At 53.8% G+C, this 20,104-nt stretch overlaps 1 protein-coding gene across 6 annotated transcripts in view; it reads left to right on the top strand.

Moving 5' to 3' along the window:
* Positions 1 to 19,064, top strand: part of NF2 (NF2, moesin-ezrin-radixin like (MERLIN) tumor suppressor) — a 128,175-nt gene extending 109,111 nt beyond the window's left edge. For 2 of the 6 annotated variants that reach the window (XM_069081609.1, XM_069081606.1), the window contains exons 13-17: positions 2,026 to 2,131; positions 3,040 to 3,170; positions 4,082 to 4,241; positions 5,450 to 5,494; positions 15,642 to 19,064. In XM_069081609.1, coding sequence (XP_068937710.1) covers positions 2,026 to 2,131; positions 3,040 to 3,170; positions 4,082 to 4,241; positions 5,450 to 5,485 — 433 coding nt within the window. In that variant the 3' untranslated portion in view covers positions 5,486 to 5,494; positions 15,642 to 19,064. Of the gene's footprint in view, positions 1 to 2,025; positions 2,132 to 3,039; positions 3,171 to 4,081; positions 4,246 to 5,449; positions 5,575 to 15,641 lie in introns of those variants that run through there. The other 4 variants (XM_069081608.1, XM_069081605.1, XM_069081607.1 and 1 more) reach the window with 3 other exon arrangements.
* The last annotated feature ends 1,040 nt before the right edge of the window (positions 19,065 to 20,104 follow it).

Raw genomic sequence — 20,104 nt, 5'->3', positions numbered from 1 at the left:
GCCCGGGGGCCGCTGGGCTCTGAGGGCAGCACTCTCTCTCTCGCATGGCCGCGTGCTTGGTCAGAATGGCCAGCCCTTGTGGCTTCTGCCTTGGTTGGGCTTGGTGCTGTCAGGATGTTGTGGGTGGAGGGAGCAGCCCGAGCCGCCCTCTCCCCAGGTAGGCATCATCTCTGGGGGAGGAGGTGGCATCGGTTTGGAACAGCTGCCATCTTCCCTGTTGCACTTTGAGGGCCATCCATCACTTTTTCCTATGAGATAAGCAGGTGTCATTGTCCCCAATTTACAGAGGAAAAAAATGAAACTCAGTGAGAGCTTCAGTGACTTACCCACAGTCACACAACTGGTATGTGACGGAAACAAAGCGCAGAGCCTTTTCTTTTGGCCCCAGGCCGAGCTCTCTTTGCACCACACCTCAGGTATGGGGGCAATTTTTGCCAACCTCTCTCCCTCTGAAGTTCCTGTTTGTTCACTTTTAACAAATTTATTTTTATTCCAAATTATTTTCAGATTTACAGCTAAAGGAAAGTGTGTCTTTTTATGTGTAATGGAAGGATAGTCCCTTTCCCATGCAGTTTGCAGAGCAGAACAGGCTCTTTAGAAGTTCTGCTCATTCGTATTCAAGAGTGCAGGTTCTAACCTGGCTCCCTCACTCCTCTACAAAACAGGGTCTTTCCTTGTTAGTCCCCACTCACCACAGCAGCCAGGAGCTCCCCTTGGTGGCTGCGGCCTTTTGTCTTTGGCCAGGCAAGGATTCCTGTGTGTCAGACCAGATGTCGAACTTTAGCATGGGCTACATAGGGCCACATCCTCTTACAGCCTGTGCTAAAGGGAGGCCTCGACGTGGTTCCGTAGTGCTTGGAGCCAGGAGGAGCTGGGTTCAGATTCTGCCCCAGGCACGGGTTCTAATAGAAGTATATTAAGAAACACTGAGTAATTTGGGGGAGGAAGCATTTGTAGCTGAGCGGAGTAGAAGAGGCCTGGCAGTGGGCACAGGAGGCAGGACCAACTCAGAAGGAAGCCAGGGAAGTTCCCTTTTAGCATGTCTGCTACCTAGTCGTCTCTGCTCAAATGACCGATGATTTTGTTGCCAAATCTTTTTTTATCTCCCCGCTCTTAAGTAAATTTGTTCATATCACCCACTCTGATTTCCAAATATAAAGTTCTGAACTTGTTTTTTTTTAAACCAACTGCACCATTACAGAATGAGCAAGACAAGGGTAGGAATCAGTCCATGTGAAAAAAGAGCTCAGGGTCTTTTCAAAATCAAAAGGTGTTAGTTTTGTGATACGGCATCAGAAATGTGATACGGCATGCAGACAGGAGCTCATGGTGGTTTCTTTGTACCCTGACCTGATGAGACCACCTCTGGGGCAGTGCTTCCAGGTCTGGGCTCCACATTTGAGGCAGGACACTGACAGCCAGAGTGCAGGCTGAGGAGAGGGCTGGAGGCCATGCCATGAGGATTGGTCGGAGGAGCCAGCACTTAGCTTCAGAAGGCAGAACTGGAAGGTGGAAGTCACAAGGAACCTGTATTAGTTCATTCTGACAGTGAGAAAACAGAGCAAGCTGCCTTGGCGGGGCGAGGGGTCCTCTCCAGGCTCTCCAGATGGAGACTAGCTGCTTGCTTGTCAGTGACATCACAGAGCAAGGTGGAATGGTTGTGAGAGGGAGAGGCTTCCTAGTTATGTGGCCCAGCCTCTGAGCATAGAATGGAGGGAACAGGCCCTCCTGTGCTGCCAGGGCTGCCCCAAGGATATTGTGGGACAGCGGGTCTGCTGTGACTCTCACCCCAGCTGTAGCTTTGCAGAGATTCAGAGCTAGAGGGGCCTCAGAGGCCATGGAAGCCACCACCCTCGTTTCACAGAGTGGGGAGTGGGTGCTCAGAGAAACAAAGGAACTTGACCTGGAGGTTCACTTCGGTCTTAGAGGCTGAGATGGCATTCCAGCCTGGGTCTTATCTCTCCCTTCACCTCCTGCTGTCCTGAAACTTGGGTCTCATTTCCTTTCTGCTTCTCTTCCTTCCAGAGCGAAGGAGGCTGATCAATTGAAGCAGGATCTCCAGGAGGCCAGAGAGTCTGAGAGAAGAGCAAAGCAGAAACTCTTGGAAATCACCAGCAAAGCTTCCTATCCGGTGAGAGCCACATGCAGGAGGGTGGCTGGACCAAGGGAGGGTTGAGCTGTGTGGGTGGGCTCATCCCCCAGGCATCAGCTCTTCAGCTCTCAGCAGGAAAGGCTGCCGCATGACCCAGGAGCAGAGCCTCGGGGTCCTCAACCTGCTTAAGACATGCGACCTTGGCCACTCACTGTATTTTTCTCCTTTTTTCCTCATTTGTAAAATGGGGAGAAAAGGCACGGTGATTTCCACCCTCCCTTCCAGCTCTCAGAGCCTCTGGTCCTGTCATTCTACACCCTGGATCCCAGAGGAGGCCTTTGTAAGAGAGTCTCCTGCCCACCATTGAAGTGCTGGGCTGCTGGGCAGTGGGTCAGTGGCCAGAGACAGGACATGAGTGCGAGCTTCAGCGTCAGCATACACACTTGCTCCTTGGGTCGCTTTTAGTAAAGGCATTGGGCGGCCTGCCTGGCTTAGCAGGGACCAGATTTGAGCTCTTGGCTTTTGAGAAGGAGGCAGAGGGTGGGAGCCCTGTTGTCTTTCTCTTGTCCCACCTCTGGGGTTTATGATGTTGCCATCAGTGGGATCCTTTACTTAGGCCGTGTCAAGGGGTGATTGAATAGGATGGAACTCTTTGTATGGGCGAAGAGACACATGCATTTATTTGGTTACCTTTTTTACAAGCTGTTGAGTTAGTTTCTGTAAATGCCATTCTTTCAGGAATTGGGGAGTCCCTGGAAGAAGAGGTGTCAGAGATGCTGTAAGAATGATGTTTTCAGGGCAGTTGGGCAGTAGTCTAGGCCATTGCCAGGTTCTAGCCCTTCCACTATTCATTCCTGAGTCTTTCACAAACTCTCAGTCCCCCTGACTGTTGCCCTTAGCCCCTCCTGCTATTTGGGGGTTCCATCTAAACAGTGCTCTCTCCTCAGCCCCCCATGAGCTCGAGCACCACAGCCCTGCCGCCCGACGTGCCCGGCTTCGGGCTCATTGGCGAGAGCCTGTCTTTTGACTTTAAGGACACTGACATGAAGCGGCTCTCCATGGAGATTGAGAAAGAGAAGTAAGTCCCTTACTCATCTGTTTTGTCTCTGGGGCGGCCCAGAAGGAGGGATTTAGGTCTGAGGGAACGTGGTACAGCAGGGCAGTTCTGGCTTCTGGGAAGCTGCTGTTCTTTTCTCACCTCCTGCGAGTGAGAACTTCCTGATAAAGGTGACAGGTGCCCTTCTCACCCTGATGCCCTTCCTGCCATGATGCACTGGAGTAACCAGGGAGAGGAATGGGTGGTCAGACCGTGCCTTTGTCAGCCAATTGAATGATGACCCCCACAGTGCTAGATGGGTGCTTTTCTCCTAATTGCATTATTTGGTGCCAGGAGGACCCCTCCAGAATCTTTGGAGGACCGATGGTTCCCACGATTCAGGCTCACCTGAAGGGGAGCTTCCCCTGGCCGCAGACTGACCCAGGCAGATGGCCATTGGGCCTTAGGCCAGCAAATGTGTCTGGAGCCAGGCTGCCCTTGGCCTGCTGTTCTCCATCCCCTCCTTTTAGGCCTGGCCAGGCTGCAGCAAACAAACCCTGAGTGACTTGCTGTGGTAGGGAGTGCGAGTCCCCAAAGCAGCCCTGGCTTGGAGAGGGTCTGCACGGCCCTTCCTGTACTGGGGCTCTTTGGAGTGCTTGTAGGGTGATGGAGCCATCCTCCGCAGTCCCTCATGCCTAGAGTGGGATGCCAACGTGCAGCAAGCCCGAGACATCTGGCAGGCTCTGTCCTAGGGGCTTCCTGAGGCTCCCCTGGCCAGCTGCGACTTCCAGAGGACACCTGGCACATCTGTTTTCCTTGGTCGGACGGGGAGGGCTGTCTTGGGTGGGGGTGGGGGTGGCGTCGGCTCCTTGGAGAGCCGATCTGAGCATCTCGGCGGGTCAGGGGCACTGCCCCCTGGGCAGCCGTGTTAGCTGCTGTCTCCTGCCCGGCAGAGTGGAGTACATGGAGAAGAGCAAGCACCTGCAGGAGCAGCTGAACGAGCTCAAGACGGAGATTGAGGCCCTGAAGCTGAAGGAGAGGGAGACGGCCCTGGACATTCTGCACAGTGAGAGCGCGGACAGGGGAGGCAGCAAGCACAACACCATCCGGAAGGTGGGCCGCTCTGGGGGCTCGTGGGGGCGCGGGCTGCACGGGAAGGGCCCGAGACCAGGGGAGCTGGGGAGGAGCAGAGCGAGGGTGCTGAGGCCAGCCTGCCTGAGAGCACAGCCATGCTCCCGCGGGCCAGCGTTGCCGGGCACTGCTCTTCCCCAGAGAATTGCACATCGAAGCCATGATCCACTACTTGGTCTTTCCCTTGGGTCAGACGTCCGCGGTGGCGCCTGGGCCTGGCACCTCCCTCCTCCAGGTCCATCTGCCCAGTGGCAGGATGCTCGGATGGACGCCTGGCCCCCGGCTCGGCTGCAGCTGGTGCCAGATCTAGCGTCACGGGCCCCTCCCTCAGAACATCACATTATATTTCTGTTGTGATTGTTCCAGAATGGTGAGGCCGTGCTGCTTCGGTCACAGCCCTGGGCACGGTCCCCACTGCGGTCCTGCTCTGCTAACCAAGGCCTGTGGGAGCCACCGAGACCTGGAGCGGGAGGGGCCCCAGTGGCCATCTTACGGGGGTGGGGGGGGGGAAGCTGGGAGGCAGGCATCCTACACACAGGCAGCACCAGAAGCAGGTTTTGAGCCCAGATCTTCTGACTCCAGTCTGTGTTCTTTCCAATCTGCTGTTGCATGCCTCATCCCGCTGGTGTCACTGAGGTGATGACAGTCTGCAGGGTCAGTGGTGGCGCTGGCTAGTGATCTGGCGCTTTATTGTAGAGTGGGGTAGCCAGGTGGCGCCACAGTGCACAGAGCCCCAGCCCTGGAGTCAGGAAGACCTGAGTTCAAATCCAGCCTCAGACACTTCCTGCTGTGTGACCCTGGACGAGTCACTTAACCCTGTTTGCCTAAGTTTCCTCATCTGTCAAATGAGCTGGAGAAGGAAATGGCAAAACCAGTCCAGTATCTCTGCCAGGAAAACCCCAGATGGGGCCACAGAGTCAGACATGACTAAACAGTGACTGAATGCCACTACTCTGAGAGTTGAGAGCTGCTCTCCAGTTGGAGAGATGTCTCTCTTTCTTTGGTGTTTAAAGGTGCCCCTTGGAAGTTCTGAGCTGTGCATGTCAGCTGCTGGGGAGAGCCCACTCCTTCCCCTTGGGCCTGAGGGGTGCTGCCAGCCAGGGGCGAGGGGAGGAGGCTGACTGCCCTTCATACCTCTCTGGCCTTTGTCATTCCTTCTTCTCTGTTTTCATTTTATTTTGCTGGTTTAGCCTCAAGCCCAAGGCAGAAGACCTATCTGCATTTGAGCCCTCCAAGTAGGTTATTCCAAGGTACTTTGTGTGTGGTGATGGGACTGCCCTCTGTGACACTAACCTGTGCATGAGCTTGCCTGTCCTCGTGCTCCAGATGCCCTCCCTCCCTGCCCCCCAGGGCACCAGGCCCCAGGCCACTGCAGCAGCTGCATGCTTGGTCAGGTCTGAAGTGTCCTGCCCCCCCCAGAGGCGCATGCCATGGGGTCAGCAGCCCGACCTCCCCTCTGGGTGCCCCAGCTGTGTCTGCTCTGCTGTATCGGAGAGTCCTGCGTGGGCGTGATATGTGGCATGGAAACTAGTCACGGGGGAGCTTTACCTCTTCTCTGAGACCTTTCCCATGGGGAGCTGGAGGGTGGCCAGCCCAGCGGTGAGGGAAGAGACCACCCTGCCCTTCCGCTTCTCTCCAGAGCCTCTACTGCCAGATGTTTTGAGACACACTCATCAAGTGGCCTTGGTGCCCCCACCAGAATTCCAGGGGGCATCTTCCCCAAAAGCAGGGCGGGGAGTGAGCTTGTGCAGTGAATTCAGATTGAGAATATGCAATCACTGTTGGTTCCGTACAGGCCAGTGCACATAATAGGTGCTTGTGGAGTGAAATGATCAGCTTATTTGGGCTGAATGATCTCAGAATTCGCTTCTAGCTCTAAAATTCAGTGAGACTGTGATTATGGGCAAAATCCACCCGTCAGACTTGGCATGGGCCTGGGCAGTAGGCCCTAGTAAGCCATATGCCTGGTGTCCCAGGGAAGGGGCAAGGGCTCGCTTTTGCCATCAGGACCTCTCTCTGTTACTTAGCACTTGTTTAGGCCTGGGCAAGACTCTTCCCCCTTCTGGGTCTGTTTTCTCCTAAGGGGTGGGGCTGGACAGAGGAGCCCCAGGTCACTTTCATTCAGCTCCGAATTCTGTGAACTGTCCCCCTTCTCCCCTTGCTCCCCTCCAGATGCCTGTCGGCTTCATCCATGTGGTCATGCTGCGTTTGAGCAGTAGTGAGGTTGAAGGGAACACGAGTCCATGGCTATCACGCTCTTTCTTGTGGAGCAGAGTTTGTTGGGTTCTTCAAGAATCCCGTGGAAGGTACTAAAGAGCCCTCCTCCTTTGTGAGGCAGCTTCTGTGGCAGACTCCCAGGACAGCCTGTGGAGGAGCTGGACCGCTCACCCTCTGATCCTGGGTTTCTTTATGGCTACAGTCCCACTGAGTGCCCCAGTGCCAACAGCTAGAGTGCAGGGGCAGGATGAGCCTCACCATGCCCTGCCAGGCAATGGGCATGATCTACCAATGCAGGCAAACAGCCCAGTTACCCACAGTGCTCTGGGAAGGGAGCGTCTTAATAAGTTTTCTGATTAACTCAAGGTTAAGTAGAAAACCCTTCTTGTTTTGACCCTCGTTGAAAAACCTCAAAAGATAAATTCGTCTACTTTTTTGGCTAAGTACGGTAAACAGAAGGAAATTAAATTTTGCTTTTTTTTTTTAAATTGACATAGGATCTTCAGATGCCTCAAGGCTGTGATTATGAATGTCATTTTTTCCTGGACAGTTTTGCAGCTACAAAAGGAATAAGGAAATAGACAGAATCTATCCCTGATTTTATGTTGTACTCTAGATAGAAGCTTAAAAGGTATATAAAGTCAGCCCCCAGTATGAACTGGTTGGACATTGTCCTTCCTTCTGTCAAGACCAAAGTAACCACCGGAAAAAAGGACAAATCCTTCTAATTGGGGATTCTGGTTAATAGAGGTTTTACTGTTGCTTAGAAACTTGGGCCTGGTTTATATTTGGCTAAAGTTGCCTCCTCATCTGTAATTAAGTAGTATTTGTTTTGGCCACATTTGTGAAGTTTGATGCTCTCTCCGTTTTGTGGGATCTGTCTTGAACTCTCTTATAACCAGATGGCTAGACTAGCCCACAGTCTGGGTCAGAGTAGTCTCGCAGGCTTGCCTGAGGATGACCAGGGCAGGTGAATGGAAAAGGGCCATTGGAGAACCAGTGAATTTTCTGGTGATCTCCATTAAAATCACCTCATATTGATTTTTTCCATTTTTCAGCTTTCAGTTCATAGAACCAAAGTGTTTCCTGCCTGACCACCTCTTGCTACCTATTGTGGCTTATGGCTATCAGTGCTCTCTGCTCTCTTAAGGGGCCCCTTCACTGGATGATCAGAATGTGGGAACTTCTCTCTTTAGTAGTCTTTAGGGAAGCCATCAGTTCAAGGGGCTGACCTTTATTCCTGAGCTGAGAACTGATTTCTTGGTGGTGGCCTTGCAGGAAAGACAGCAGCTTCAGCTGGGGAAGGAGAAGGCATTTCAAAGAAGTGTCTCCCAGTTCACACCTAGGTGGGAGGTGGGGATTCAGATGTACAATTTCCTCATCGGGTCTGAGTTAGGTAATTCAGTCTTCAAGTGCAGCCTGGGGTCCTGAGAGGTCCAGTACCTGGCCCAGAGCTACACAGTCCCCATATATCAGAGGCAAGACTTACCATCAGGCTCTCCTGATTCCAAGGCTAGCCCTCTATCCACCAATCTGCTTGGCCACTTGGATTTTAGATTGAAAACTTTGAAAGAAGGGGTGGGGAGGGTTAATCTGACTGGTACTAGTAGACTGGGATGTACTGGTCCTAGGGTTTGGTGGGTGTATTTTCTGTTCTCTGCCCTTTTTTTTTTAAATAATTTTTTTAATTCCTTTTTTTGTGTGTATTATTTGTGTTTGTTTTTTTGTTTTTTGCTTTTTGGAGGGCAATTGGGGTTAAGTGACTTGCCCAAGGTCACACAGCTAGTATTTGTGTTAAGTGTCTGAGGCTGGATTTGAACTCAGGTCCTCCTGACTCCTGGGTCGGTGCTCTATTCACTGCGCCACCTAGCTGCCCCTGTTCTCTGCCCTTCTATACCAGTTGGTTAGTATGACCATATTGGCATTTCCATCTGAGTCAGAGTCATACCGGTGACACGAGCCTTGTTTGTGATGGCTGCTTTTGGGGAAGCTGCCACAGCATCGCTGTGAAATGTGGGCTGTGTGCACAGTACAGCTTAGGGGGCAAAGCTAAAGGAAGCAGATCCTGTGGTGTAGACGGTGGTTAGCTACCAAAGAAGGGTCTGAGGGATGGGTAGTGAGTGATGGGGGAGATGATGTCACAGTTTGGCTTAAAATATCCTGCTGGTCTGATCTCTTCAGCAGCAACCCAGAAATGTCCCTCAAGGTTTTTGGAGAGAGGGCTCCCGCCAGGATGGGTTTTTTCCCAAGGTTGACACTTGGATGGCTTATCTGAGTTTGCATGCCCACAAAATGGTTGGTTGGTGTTTTTGCCTAAGTAATAGGGTGAGTGTCCAGAGGAAAAGTAGCAGGGTTTTTAGGGTCAGAGGTTGATGGTAGAAGAGCCCCTTTTTAAAAAGCCAAAATGGTTTCAATCTCCTGGTTCTGTCTTGAATTAGGGTCTCCAGTTCTAACATCAAACAAGTGTGCCTCAGAATCTGTGATTGGCCTCTCCTGGGCCAGGAAGACATAAAAACCCAGCATCATTGTTCATTTTGTTAGAATTCATCCCTTGCTGTAGCACCATTGGTATCAAATGAGATGCCAGAACAACTCTGGAAAGAATGAATCAGAGAACGGCATCTGCTGCAATTAAAACAATGGCCAGAGTCCCCGTGGTGACCTCTGTCTGCACAGCCAACCTGGAGGCTAGCTGCCCTGTGTTTTATGCTCAATTATGTGGCTAACATATGAATCCCCCTTTCTGCCCTGAGTGAGTCGAGTGTCTGCCCTCCAAGACAGGCCTAGCATCGAGCACGGGTAGCAGATTACATCTGGCTTCCCATCTCTCCAGGTGCGGCAGAGGGCTTGGGATTCACTCTCCCCCTCCTGGCCAGGGCACTTTTGGTTGTTGGAATTTAGGTTGGGCAAAGACTTAAGTTATTTCCTCTAGAGATCTCCTGGCTGCCAGACCTTGGCCTGCTTTGGTTCTGGTAGCTGTCTTGATGACATCAATGAGGAGCCTTTCCAAAAGACTGCGGGATTTCGAACAACCAAAGGCGCTCCATTCAAACTGGCTTTTCATTAATGAGCACCTCCTAGTCTCCTTTTTCCTATTTTGCTATATTGACCTGGGATAAGAAATTACCACAGTTTTTTTTCTTGGATTTCCTCGCAGGTTTGGTGCATTTTCTAGATTTATTTGGAAGTGGTTTTTTGGTAGAGGAAGCTCACCCTACTACTCCCTGCTCCTCTGCCATCTTGGCTTTGCCACCATTGGAGCTTTTAGAGCAGGGTAGTGCCACGATTAGATGTTGCTTCAGAAATATCGTCTTGGCATTGGTGTGTAGGATGGATTGGAGAGGAGAGAACTTTGACTCAGGGAAAGCAGTCAGGAGCAGTTGTCATGTTCTGGGCAAACTGAGCCATGCGGTTCCCTTCCCATGCCGCCCTCTCCCATCTCTGGGCCTGTGCTCACCCCTTTTCCTGAGCCGAGGACTCCCCCTAAACTCCGCCTCTTGGCAGCCTGTTTGTGGCCCGTGGGGCCGAGCAGAAGCAGTCCAACCTTCCTTTGTCGTCCCAGCCCTTCAGACCCTTGCAGGCGGTGCTTGTGGTCCTCAGAGGTCTTCCTCCTCTCCCCCAGCCCTGCAAACTTCGTGCCATCTGTAATTGTGCAGGCCTAGATTCTGTGGCTTCATCCTGTGGAGACCTACATAGACCGAGGGGAGCTCCCGCTCGGGTCCCTGGGTCTCTCCTTTTCATTTTTCTCACTCTTCCTTGTATCATGGATGTGCATCTGCTTATCTCTCTCCCTGTGGCATTGTAGGCGCCTCAAGACCATTGCCTGTGTCATAATTATCTTTGTATCCTGGCATGGGGCCTTGCACAGAGTCAGTACCTAATAAATGAATGTCTTGAATTCAGTAGATAAATCTGAAGAAAAGTGCATTCCAGGCTAAGGAAAAACATAAGCAAAGACATCGAGGATAAGAAATGAGGAGCTGTTTGGGGCTAGAGCGAGTAATTGGGCTGGCATGTTGGGCTGCGCAGGAGTGCGGGGGTAGATCACGGAGGGCCCAGGTCTCCTGGAGCCAGGTGTGAGGCTCTTCAGAAGGGCCTGTGTCCTGGCGGCTGGGGGAAGACGAGAGGAGCCCCACACTCGTCCCTGTTGACTTTCTGCATCTGGTGCAAGGACAGTGAATCAGAGCCCCAGGATTCAGACAGTCATTTTTACTAAAACCATATTCCAGTGCCCCAGGGTAGAAGCAGTTCCCAAGACAGTTGAAAGCAGTTCTGGACAATGTCACAGATAAATGTGGAGGTTCCCTGGCATCTCGGGAGCTCCCTACCAAAGTCTTAAACACCGCTTTTATGTTATTGCCCAGAGAGCCTGCAGTGGAGTGCCAGCCCCGGGGAGCTAAGTCAGCCCCGGCGGCCTCAGGTCTACCCCAGTATTTCATTGCTCACAACAGTCCCAGCTGGTGGTGTGAGCGTGGGGGGGGGGCCCTCTGGCCCACAACCATGCAGGATGGATGGCAGGAGGGAGGCTGAAGCATGAAGTCCAGCAGTGGCAGTAAGGGGTAGAGCAGAAGGGTAGGAAGCATAGGTGATGTCCAGGCTGAGAGAGGAGAGAAGGGAGCGTGTGTCTGGGCATGGAGGGCGAGGGTGCTTGTGGGAGCTGGGGGCAGAGAGCCCAGAAGAGCAGTCTGCTGCCATTTGGGAAGAGACTTGGTCTGATAAGCGAGGCCTCTATTTCATGGTGGTGGAGGAGAAAGCATTCAGCTTGGCTCTGCTCGGAGCAGCCGATGGAGGGACCACGTGAGGAGGAGGGGGACAGTGGCACGCACAGCCATGGGGGAGCGCCGACCAGACCCTTCAGGCCAAGGAGCACAGAGAGCCTCCCAGCCTTGGGAAGTGAGTCATTGGCCTCATCCCAGTTTTCAGCCAGAGAACCTGAGACAGTGTCACATGGTAAATTAGGGGCAGTCAGTGGGCTCTGGGCCACCTCGCAGAGAGCACCATTTTGTCTTAGGCTGCCTTGCCTCCATTTCCTGCCTTTGCTGTGATCGATCATTTAGCTTCCCCCACAGGCTTTTATTTTATCAGGTACCCCCCCCCCAAAGGAGAAGCATTTGGGAGAGGTCCTCTGGAATCTCCCAGGGCGGCCTTCTCTCCTAGGACTGGAGAAGAAGATAAACCCAGTTCAGTTTGTTAATTAGGACAGAACTTCCTTTGGCTAAGGACAGGCAGGTGAACCATTGCCGTGTGGCTTGTTCTCATTTGTGCATCGTGTGAAGCCATTTCTTTGGATGAGACTTTGCCCCAGGAGAGGCTGGGGAAGGCTTAGCCAGGTCCTTTTAAAATGGAAATCCCCTCCTGTCCATCCTGCCTTCCTAGCTTGGAAAGGGGCCCCGGATTATATTGGCGCTCTGAAAGGCCAGGCTGCCTTCCTGGCAGGACATGCACACCATTTTATGGTTTCTCCCTGCCCTGCTCCTCAGTGCTCAGTGTGTGGAGGAAGAGACACAGCATAAAGGGACTCAGGGCTTGCAGTTCAATTCCATTGCATTTTGATAGGACAAGGCAGAGTTCCAGGGCCTACAGGGTTTGCCGTGGTGGGGAGTCATTTTGTTAAGTGAATTAAACGGTGCTGCAGCTCCATCCAGCACCTTTCCATTCTCTGAGGATTCAGGAATTGAGGTGAGGCCACCAGAGGATGATTGTAACGTTTCCTGTCTTTACTGAGAGCCAGTGGCCGGGGTCGTCCTGCCTGCCCCTCCATCCTCCTTTGCTGTAGGAGCAAGATTATCACAATGCAGCCTTGTAAATCAATGATCTCTCTGTGCTGATGAAAATGTAATTTATTCTTAATCAGCCTGCCTTGCTGCTGTAGGCTGCACCTTGCATGTACTTTGGGGAAGCCCTGGAGGGCCCAAAGGACTGTGTGTAGCGCTGTTGTTCCAGGACTTCCCTGAAGTAAGGAGAGGCAGCCTGGTGCAGAGAAAAGCACACCAAGTGTAAAACTGGGCTCTTGGCAGTGGCCGTGACCTTGTCTGAGACGCTTTGGGCCTCACAACTGTCTCCTTACTCGTGCAAGGCTGGTCTAGGTTGGCAGTTCACTAAGGGCCCCCGAGACCTTCTCCAGGAGCCTGCAGGGTCAAAGCTCTTCCTGTAAATATCAGCCTCATAAATAGAAGCCCTTTAGAAGGGAGAGGGTCCTGAGTCACCAGAACCGGAGACCCACTAGCCTAGGGCATCACCAAAGGCCTTCTTGACCTAACTCCTGTGATCCTGCAGTGGTCAGAGACTGTCTGTGGGCCACGTTCTTCATTTCACAGCTAATTTCCATGGCGTGGTCCGGTGGTCCAGAACGCTTTCTTTACAGACAACTCTGTGAGCCCCCTTTTCTTCATAGTACTTTAAGGCTCACAGAACACTTGACTGGGAATGACCTTTTGAGGTAAATGATGCAAATATCCTTTATCTGACAAATCGAGAAATTGAGTCTCTAAGGGGTTAAGTGGTTTCCCCAGGTCCCCTGGCCAGTAATTGCTGGTATTCTGACTCCAGCGTTCTTTGCTCTGTACCTCACAAGTCAGGCTGTAGGGTGTTGGGCTGGGTGTACCCCAGTCGTAGCTGGGGTCTTGGCCCTCATCCCCTCATAGGTCTGCTGTCTTTTATCCCAGTGGTCATTTGGGAAGATTTTGGAAGAAGCCAACAGTGGCAGCAGTGGGCGGTACCTGCGGCTCTCCCTCAGTGAGCTGGGTCACAGGGAGCCAGGCAGGCACCAGCAAGGGGCCTTCTGCTGCTGCTGCATAGAGCAGATGGACCTTCTGGGAGACTCCACAGATGCCTGGCTTGAGTTTGAGGGGAGCCAGACCTGGTCTTTGTGAAGGAGAGGAGAGCTGCCTTCTGTTGTCCAGGCAGCCTTGGTCATTCACCAGGTGACCTGGGGATGCCTGCACCCAGCCCCTCTGGCTCCTGCTCTGGCAGCAGGGACAGGCACACCTGTGTGAATTACTCTGGAGGCTCAAGGGAAGGAAGATGAGCCTAGCAGGCTGTGTGGACCTCTGAAATACAAAGACAGAGCCCGTTAGGGAGTGGGATTGGGGTAGTGACCAAACTGAGCCGTGGGTTCAGGCAGGAGAGGTGCTCTGTGGCCTGCTCCCCTGGCCGGAGGGAGGGATGGCAGCCCAGTCAGAAGGAAGGCCAGAGGGAGAGCTTTGGGCAGCCAGGGCGGAGGCCAGGGACAAGGACAGGCCACTGTTGGAGAGGCGGACAGGTCCTGGCAGCAAGCCAGCAGCCAGCCTTTAGCACTGGCAGCAGCTCCCTTGGTGCTCTAAGGTTCCTGCTAGAGTTGGAACCACGAGGACTCGTGTGGCCAGGTGGGCACGTGCTGGCAGCCAGGCCTGGCAGCAGGGCATATCTGTCACCAGAGAATCGTGGCTCCCCAGCACCAGGCCTTTGTGCACTGTCAGGATGCCTTGGTCCTCCTCTTCTCTGCCTTTGGCCTCCTCTCGGAGCAGAGGCTTTGGCTGCTTCTCTTCCTAAGACCAAAGACCAGGTTGTGTCTCTGCTGAGGCAGGGAGTGTTTGCAGCACTCGCATCCTGCCACCCCCAAGGCACTTTACATATTAACAAGTAGCTTGACTGTGGGGCCCCTGTGGCTGCCAGGACTCTCCCCTTGCCTTTTGGGCACAGCTGGCCTGGCTCCTCACCTGTGATCCAAGAATTCTTGGATTCCAGCATTGAGCTCAGGAGCTTGGCTTTGGGAGTGGCAGGTCAGTGCACTCAAGGCCCGGGTGAAGATGAAGGAGCCTGTCCTGGATGGGGCTGTGGCGGGGGGGGGGGGCGGCTGGGGGGGGGGGGGCTGCGGCAGAGCCTGCCAGGCCCTCCTGCCTTTTTCTGCAAATGCTAGTAGCTTGGGGAGCAGAATTCAGAGTTGGCAGAGGAGGCAGGAAATGTGGTGCTGGCAGATAACTGCAGTTGGGAGAGAGAAGACGCTCCATGCTCCGAAGCCAGCCCTTAGAGCCACCTCCCCACTGAGCACAACAGGGCTGGTGGGTCTTCATTGGTCTAGAGCGCCGGCGCTGGTGCCATTGCTGGCGCTGGTGCTGCCACCGGGGCTGGTGCTGGCGTTGGTGCTGGTGCTATTGTTGCTGCTGCCGCCGGGGCTGGTGATACCACCGAGGTTGGTGCTGCCGCCGGTGCTGGTGCTGGTGCTATTGCTGCCGCTGCCACCAGCGCTGGTGCTATTGTTGCTGCGGCCCCAGGGCTGGCAGAGTGCGGTGCCGCCTCTCTGGATCTCCCTGCCCCAGCAGCTTGGGTCTCACCTCCAGCATTCACGTGCCTCATGCTTGTGGTTTGGCTGATTCTGGGGAGAAGTTACAGAACACATCAGCCAGCCTCGAGTCTTCGTGGCTTGCGCTCCATCCCTAGAAGGGCCAGGCAGGTCAGCTTCCTTGAAGGCGACCCCCAAGAGCAGGGAGATGGTTTCAGAGGTTTCCAGAGCTCTCTCCATGGGTCCATTGCAGAGTGTCTGGAGTCATGTGCTTGTGAGCCAGAGGCAGCTGCCAAGAGACAGGGCACAGACAGACAGAGGGGCTGCCCGGCTTCTCCTCTCTTGCCTCCACACTTCAGGGGCCGGCTTGCTCCTTGCCCGCCTGTGGGTTCACTGTGCACAGTGTTTGAGCCCTTTGGACACTGCACAGGAGCAGGGGAAGCACCTTCCATGGGGGCCGTCCCAGGAGGCAGAATATCCCTCCTTGGGCAAGGAGTGGACTCTGCTTTTCTGCCCAGGCAGTACCAGACGGCAGCACCAGGCCATCAGCAGTGTGAGGGGCACTGACTGAAAGCAGTGCACTGCACTCTTTAGTGTGCCTGGGACGGCTCTCTGTGGGGAAGGAGCCGTGATGGCATTTCTTTGCCAGCATGCTTTTGCCTGGAGTCATCCCCCGTGGAGTGGCCATGGCCTCGGAGTTTGGATTGGGAGGGAGGTATAGAAGCTGTCTTGGTGCTCTAGCATCTTCCTGGGCCTGGGAAAGCCTCCTGCTGGTCCCCAGCCCTCCTTTTCTGTCTGACCCACCTCCTAGGCTGAACCAAGACTGGCTGTGGACAGGCTTGATCCTTCTGGGCAGGAGGAGGTAGCCAGGCCCTCCTTTGACTATCTCCTCTCTTTTCTTACAGCTCACCTTGCAGAGCACAAAGTCCCGAGTTGCCTTCTTTGAAGAACTCTAGGAAATGACCCAGCCATCTCAGGAGTGGCCACTTCTGCCTGGGCCTCCTGCATTGGCAGGATTGACCGTGCACTGCGGAAGTGATGCCTGGACGTGCTGGCTGGGTGATGAGGATCTCCTTGAACTTTCTCTGGCCAAGCGGTGACCCCAACGCCAACAATGTGCAATGACCTTGAATTCCAACCCTTCCAAGGATTTCTTATGTGGGATTCAAGTTCAGCTCTATGGATTTTTTAAAAATATGCAGTCTCTTTTGTCCAGTGTATAGTTGTGATATCCCACATGGTCTTCAGACACCTTGGTGTGTAATTTTTGCTAGATGCAGTCTCAGCCTGTTCTACCCAGGGAAGAGAGGAAGCTGATGTGAGGGAGGATATCTGAGCAGATGGGAGAGGCAAAGCCCCTATGTGGACTCTCATCTAAGCGTTCTTGTCACACCTTCTGCAACACCAGGGTTCAGGGGTCAGGAAGATTGGGGTGGGTTTGTGCCCCCACCCCAAGCCAGAGTTTCAGGAGAATGAGAGATGGGGACTTGCTGGGGTGGCTCTCAGTAGCCGGACCTGTAAAGGAAATGCCTTTATGCTGGTGCCCAGGAGGGCCAGCCTCCCAGAGGAATAGATCTCTAGGCTCTGGAGGAGGGAGGCTGGGAATCTTCCCTGTGCTGAGCCATGGGCATATGCCAGCCATCAGGCCTTGGGTCCAGGCACCCTGAGGATGGGCCCTAGCTGTTAAACAGCCAGGTGCTAGAACAGCCACTGTGTATGCGAGGAGTTGAGGCCGAGGCTGTGGTCGGGGGCTAGGCCTGGGAAGGAGCGGCCTCATACCGCGTCCACAGCTGAGGGGAGCGGTCGCCCCCAAACCCTGCTCTGCTGCTCATCCTTTTCCCTCCTGGCCTTCACTCCTCGTGCCATGGTCCACATAAGACATGAGGGGCCTGGTGTTTCTGGAGCCGAGACTCAGAGGGCTGTGGGTCTCTGCGGGCACTCCCTGCAGCTTGGGTCTGCTGTCGATGGCAGGCCTTGCTTTGGCACTGATGTGTCCTGTGTTCTCTCTTGGCAGGAAACTTAACTGCTCTGGCTAGTCTCTGCACTCTGTATCTTCAAACATACTGCTTAACCCTCGCATCATCAACATGTTTAATCTTGTTCCCCTGCCCAGCTCTCTTTTAAAAAACTCCCTCTTGGACATTTAGGCCCTTTTGTACTCCCTTTCCTCCCATCACTGTGCCTGCTATGGTGTTCTGCCCCACTGTAGTGGGGTGCTCAGTAAATGCTCTTTGGCTGACTATTCTGTGCTAAGTTGGTGGCTAAAGAAATAATTCTTCCTTGGACTTGGTTGGGTGCTGCTCTGCCCTGACTGAGGTCCCTCCCTCAGGCCACCAGCTGCTGTGCCCAGTGTGACCTGGGTGGTTTTGAGTGGCTCCACAGCTTGTCAGACTGAGAGGTGAAGGAAGCTGTCCCCTGGCCTTCCCCCCGGGCCTTAAGAGCCGTGCTCAGGGAGAGGAACAGGCTAGTGACTCTGGAGGGAGGCCCTGAGCCCCTCCTGGTCTGACTGAGGGCTTAGCTCCCTGCTGCCTGGCCCTGTTTCTGTACTTCTGCTGGCAGGAGGATGGCCAAAATGACCTCATGATTACTTGTGGCCATTAGGCAGCCAATGTGAATCAGGGCTTTGCTCTCTCCAGCCTGTAGGAAGACCTGGGATCTGCCTCCTGCCCCCCCCCCCCCCCCCCAGGACCTGCTTCGTAGGATAGGGCTCTGGCTCCAAGGTACCGTGCTGTCTCTGGCTGGTTGGGGGACAGCCGGGAGGTGTCTGAGCTTAGCCGGGGAAGTCTCTGGCTGATTTCGCTCCCTGCCTCCTCTGGCTGCTGGGCTCGGGCCTGGCTTTCCAGATAACTTCAGTGTCTCAGCCTTCTTATCTCACAGAGAGGTTGGAGAGACTTGTGAGGGAGGCGGCAGGCTCAGAACAGTCCTCCCTGTTGGGGGCAGGGTTGGAGCCCTGGGCCCAAGGGTGCTCCGAGAGCCAGCTCCCGTCTCATCATCTTACCTGAATTCTTGCCATAAATATTGTTTCTCTTCTTTAAAATCGGAAGACATAGCAGGAGAGAGCTGGCCCTGGAGGCAGGAGACCCCAACTTTGAGTCCTGCTTCTCTGACTTAATGTCTCAGTGCCCAGGCCACTCTCTCCTGTGCAGAGGAGAGCCCCCATGTCAGTGAAAATTACAGATCCGGCCCCTGCCCCCCCACCCAGGGCCACAAAAGCAAATGTCTAAATTGTAAAGATAGGAAAACGCCAAGCTTCCTTGGCCACAAAGGATTTAATGGCCATTCTCTGCTTATGGGAAGGGAGAACCATGGAGAGCCAATGAATTCAGCTCAAGAAGTACCACTCTTGTCTGCTCTGCTAGGGCCCCTCTGCCCAGCAGACCAAACACCCTGTTCCTCGGCAGGGCAGGGGCTGAGGACTGCCAGGCTCACCCCCCCAGGGCAAAGTTGAGCAGGAAGTAGGCAGCCCAGACCAGGGTCTTGTCCGGAGGAGAAGGACTGGGGCATTGGCTTTTGGACGCTTGTCCCCCAGAGCTTAGAGATGGCTCTGTTTGGTGTTTTTATGTCAATGAAGCGCATAAAGTGTCATGTGCCTCTTAACTTGTGACATGCCATTGGAGAGAAGGGCAGAGACTAGACAGTCCTGAATCAGCAGTGATTTCGCTGAGCCCTGGGTAGGCTTGAGGGGCGGGGCAAGCTGTGGGGGCATGGGCGTGACTTCCTGGAGTCAGGCTGCTGCCAGCCCCCCCCAGAAGGCTATGCTGGTGACCCCTGCTCCTGCATCCACACTGAGAGTCCCCTGAGTTACATCACAGCACTTAGAAATATGTGGGGAAGTGTGCTGGGCACCCCCACACTCCCCATACTTCAAGTGAAAGTGTGTTTTGTGGTCTCTCAGGAAGAGAGGCCCCTGCACCACCTTATCCTCTGTCCTTCTCCTGTGTCTCTGTGTATCTCTGTCTCCCCTTCTCCACTCTCTCCAGTCAAAGTACATCCAAACCTCCACAGTCCAGCAGATCAGAATCATTCTCCATCTTTGACTAGGGAGCTCAGAGCTCCCGGCCTGGGGAGGGGGAGACCTCTGCTCTCATTTGTGCCAATCTCCCTGGTCTGCAGCCTGACTCTTGGCAGGCCATGCCCCCAGTGCGGACATCTCATCTAGTCCCCTTTTCAAAGCAAAAGTTTGAGATTTGGATTTGTGTCCCTCATCTTGTGACTGGAGGGGTGGAGCCCCCTCTCCCATCAGGTGAAATACCTACAAATCTGTTTTCTATTCTGGGGGACTGTTATATTTTAACTGATTGTTTTAATAAAAATTCAAAGCTGTAAAAGTCTGTGTCTGTCTGGAGAACTTGCAGCTGGATTGGAGGTTCAGTTCTGGTCAGTCCTTCTTGTAGGGAGGAGGGAGGGCCAAAAGGCCTGGTTTTGGGATCAGAATCCTGGCTCTGCCACTTCCCAGTCTGGGTGACTTTGTGGGGGTCCCTTCTCTCAGCCTCCATTTTCCTCCTGTCTGAATGAGGCCTCTGAGAGCCGCCACAACCCCAGATGTGGAGAATTCTGAGCCAAAATGACGCCCCACCTCCTACACCCCCGGAGTGCACACAGACTGAGGCCACTCTTCATCTCTTGGGGTGCTTCATTTGGTGCTGGTGAAACAAACACCCATTTCAAGACTGATGTCAGTTCAACAAATATCTCCCTCATACGGTGTGTGTCTGTGTGGCTGAACCAGTGCTGGGGGCAAGAGCCAAACACAGACTCAGTAATGTGAGCCTAAGAGCCACATCTTGACCAGAGTTGGCATCACCCCCAGAATGGAGGGTGTGCCTTAATGAAGGAGGTACCAGATTGTCCATGAAGAAGGGGACAAGGGGAAAGCACTGGGCCCACGGGGAACACGGTGTGCCCCAAGAGTCACTGGACCAAGGCTTTCTGGCAGCCTGACCTGGGACAGCCCAACCCCATTCCATAAGCCCTGGCTGTGTTCTTACTGTGGACAAGGCAGCAGGAATACAAAGACGCAGCCTTTCTGAGACTGAACTCTTCTCTCACATGAGGGGCTTCCACCTCTAAGTCCCAGAATGTGGGGCTGGGTTTGGGCCTTCATTTTTATTAAGTACTTACTGGTGCTGAGCTCTGCAGTACAAAGAAGGTCAAATGGCAGCCCCTGCCCTGGAGGAGCTTGCAGTGTAATAGGGGAAATACGTGAAGGCAACAGATACATCAAGGATAAATTGGAGATAATCAATAGAGGGAAGGCACTAAGTGCATTAAGGGGCCCCAGGAAAGGCTTCTCCTAAAAGGTGGGGTCTTATCGGGGGCTTGGAGGAAGCCAGGAGGTGGAAATGAAGGGTAGAGCGTCCAGGCTCTC

The sequence above is a fragment of the Petaurus breviceps genome, unplaced genomic scaffold (assembly GCF_028583685.1).
Source record: "Petaurus breviceps papuanus isolate PSGF00001 unplaced genomic scaffold, PetGlider_PUasm1.0 99, whole genome shotgun sequence".
Taxonomy (NCBI): domain Eukaryota; kingdom Metazoa; phylum Chordata; class Mammalia; order Diprotodontia; family Petauridae; genus Petaurus; species Petaurus breviceps.
This window is presented reverse-complemented; position numbering and strand designations above follow the sequence as displayed.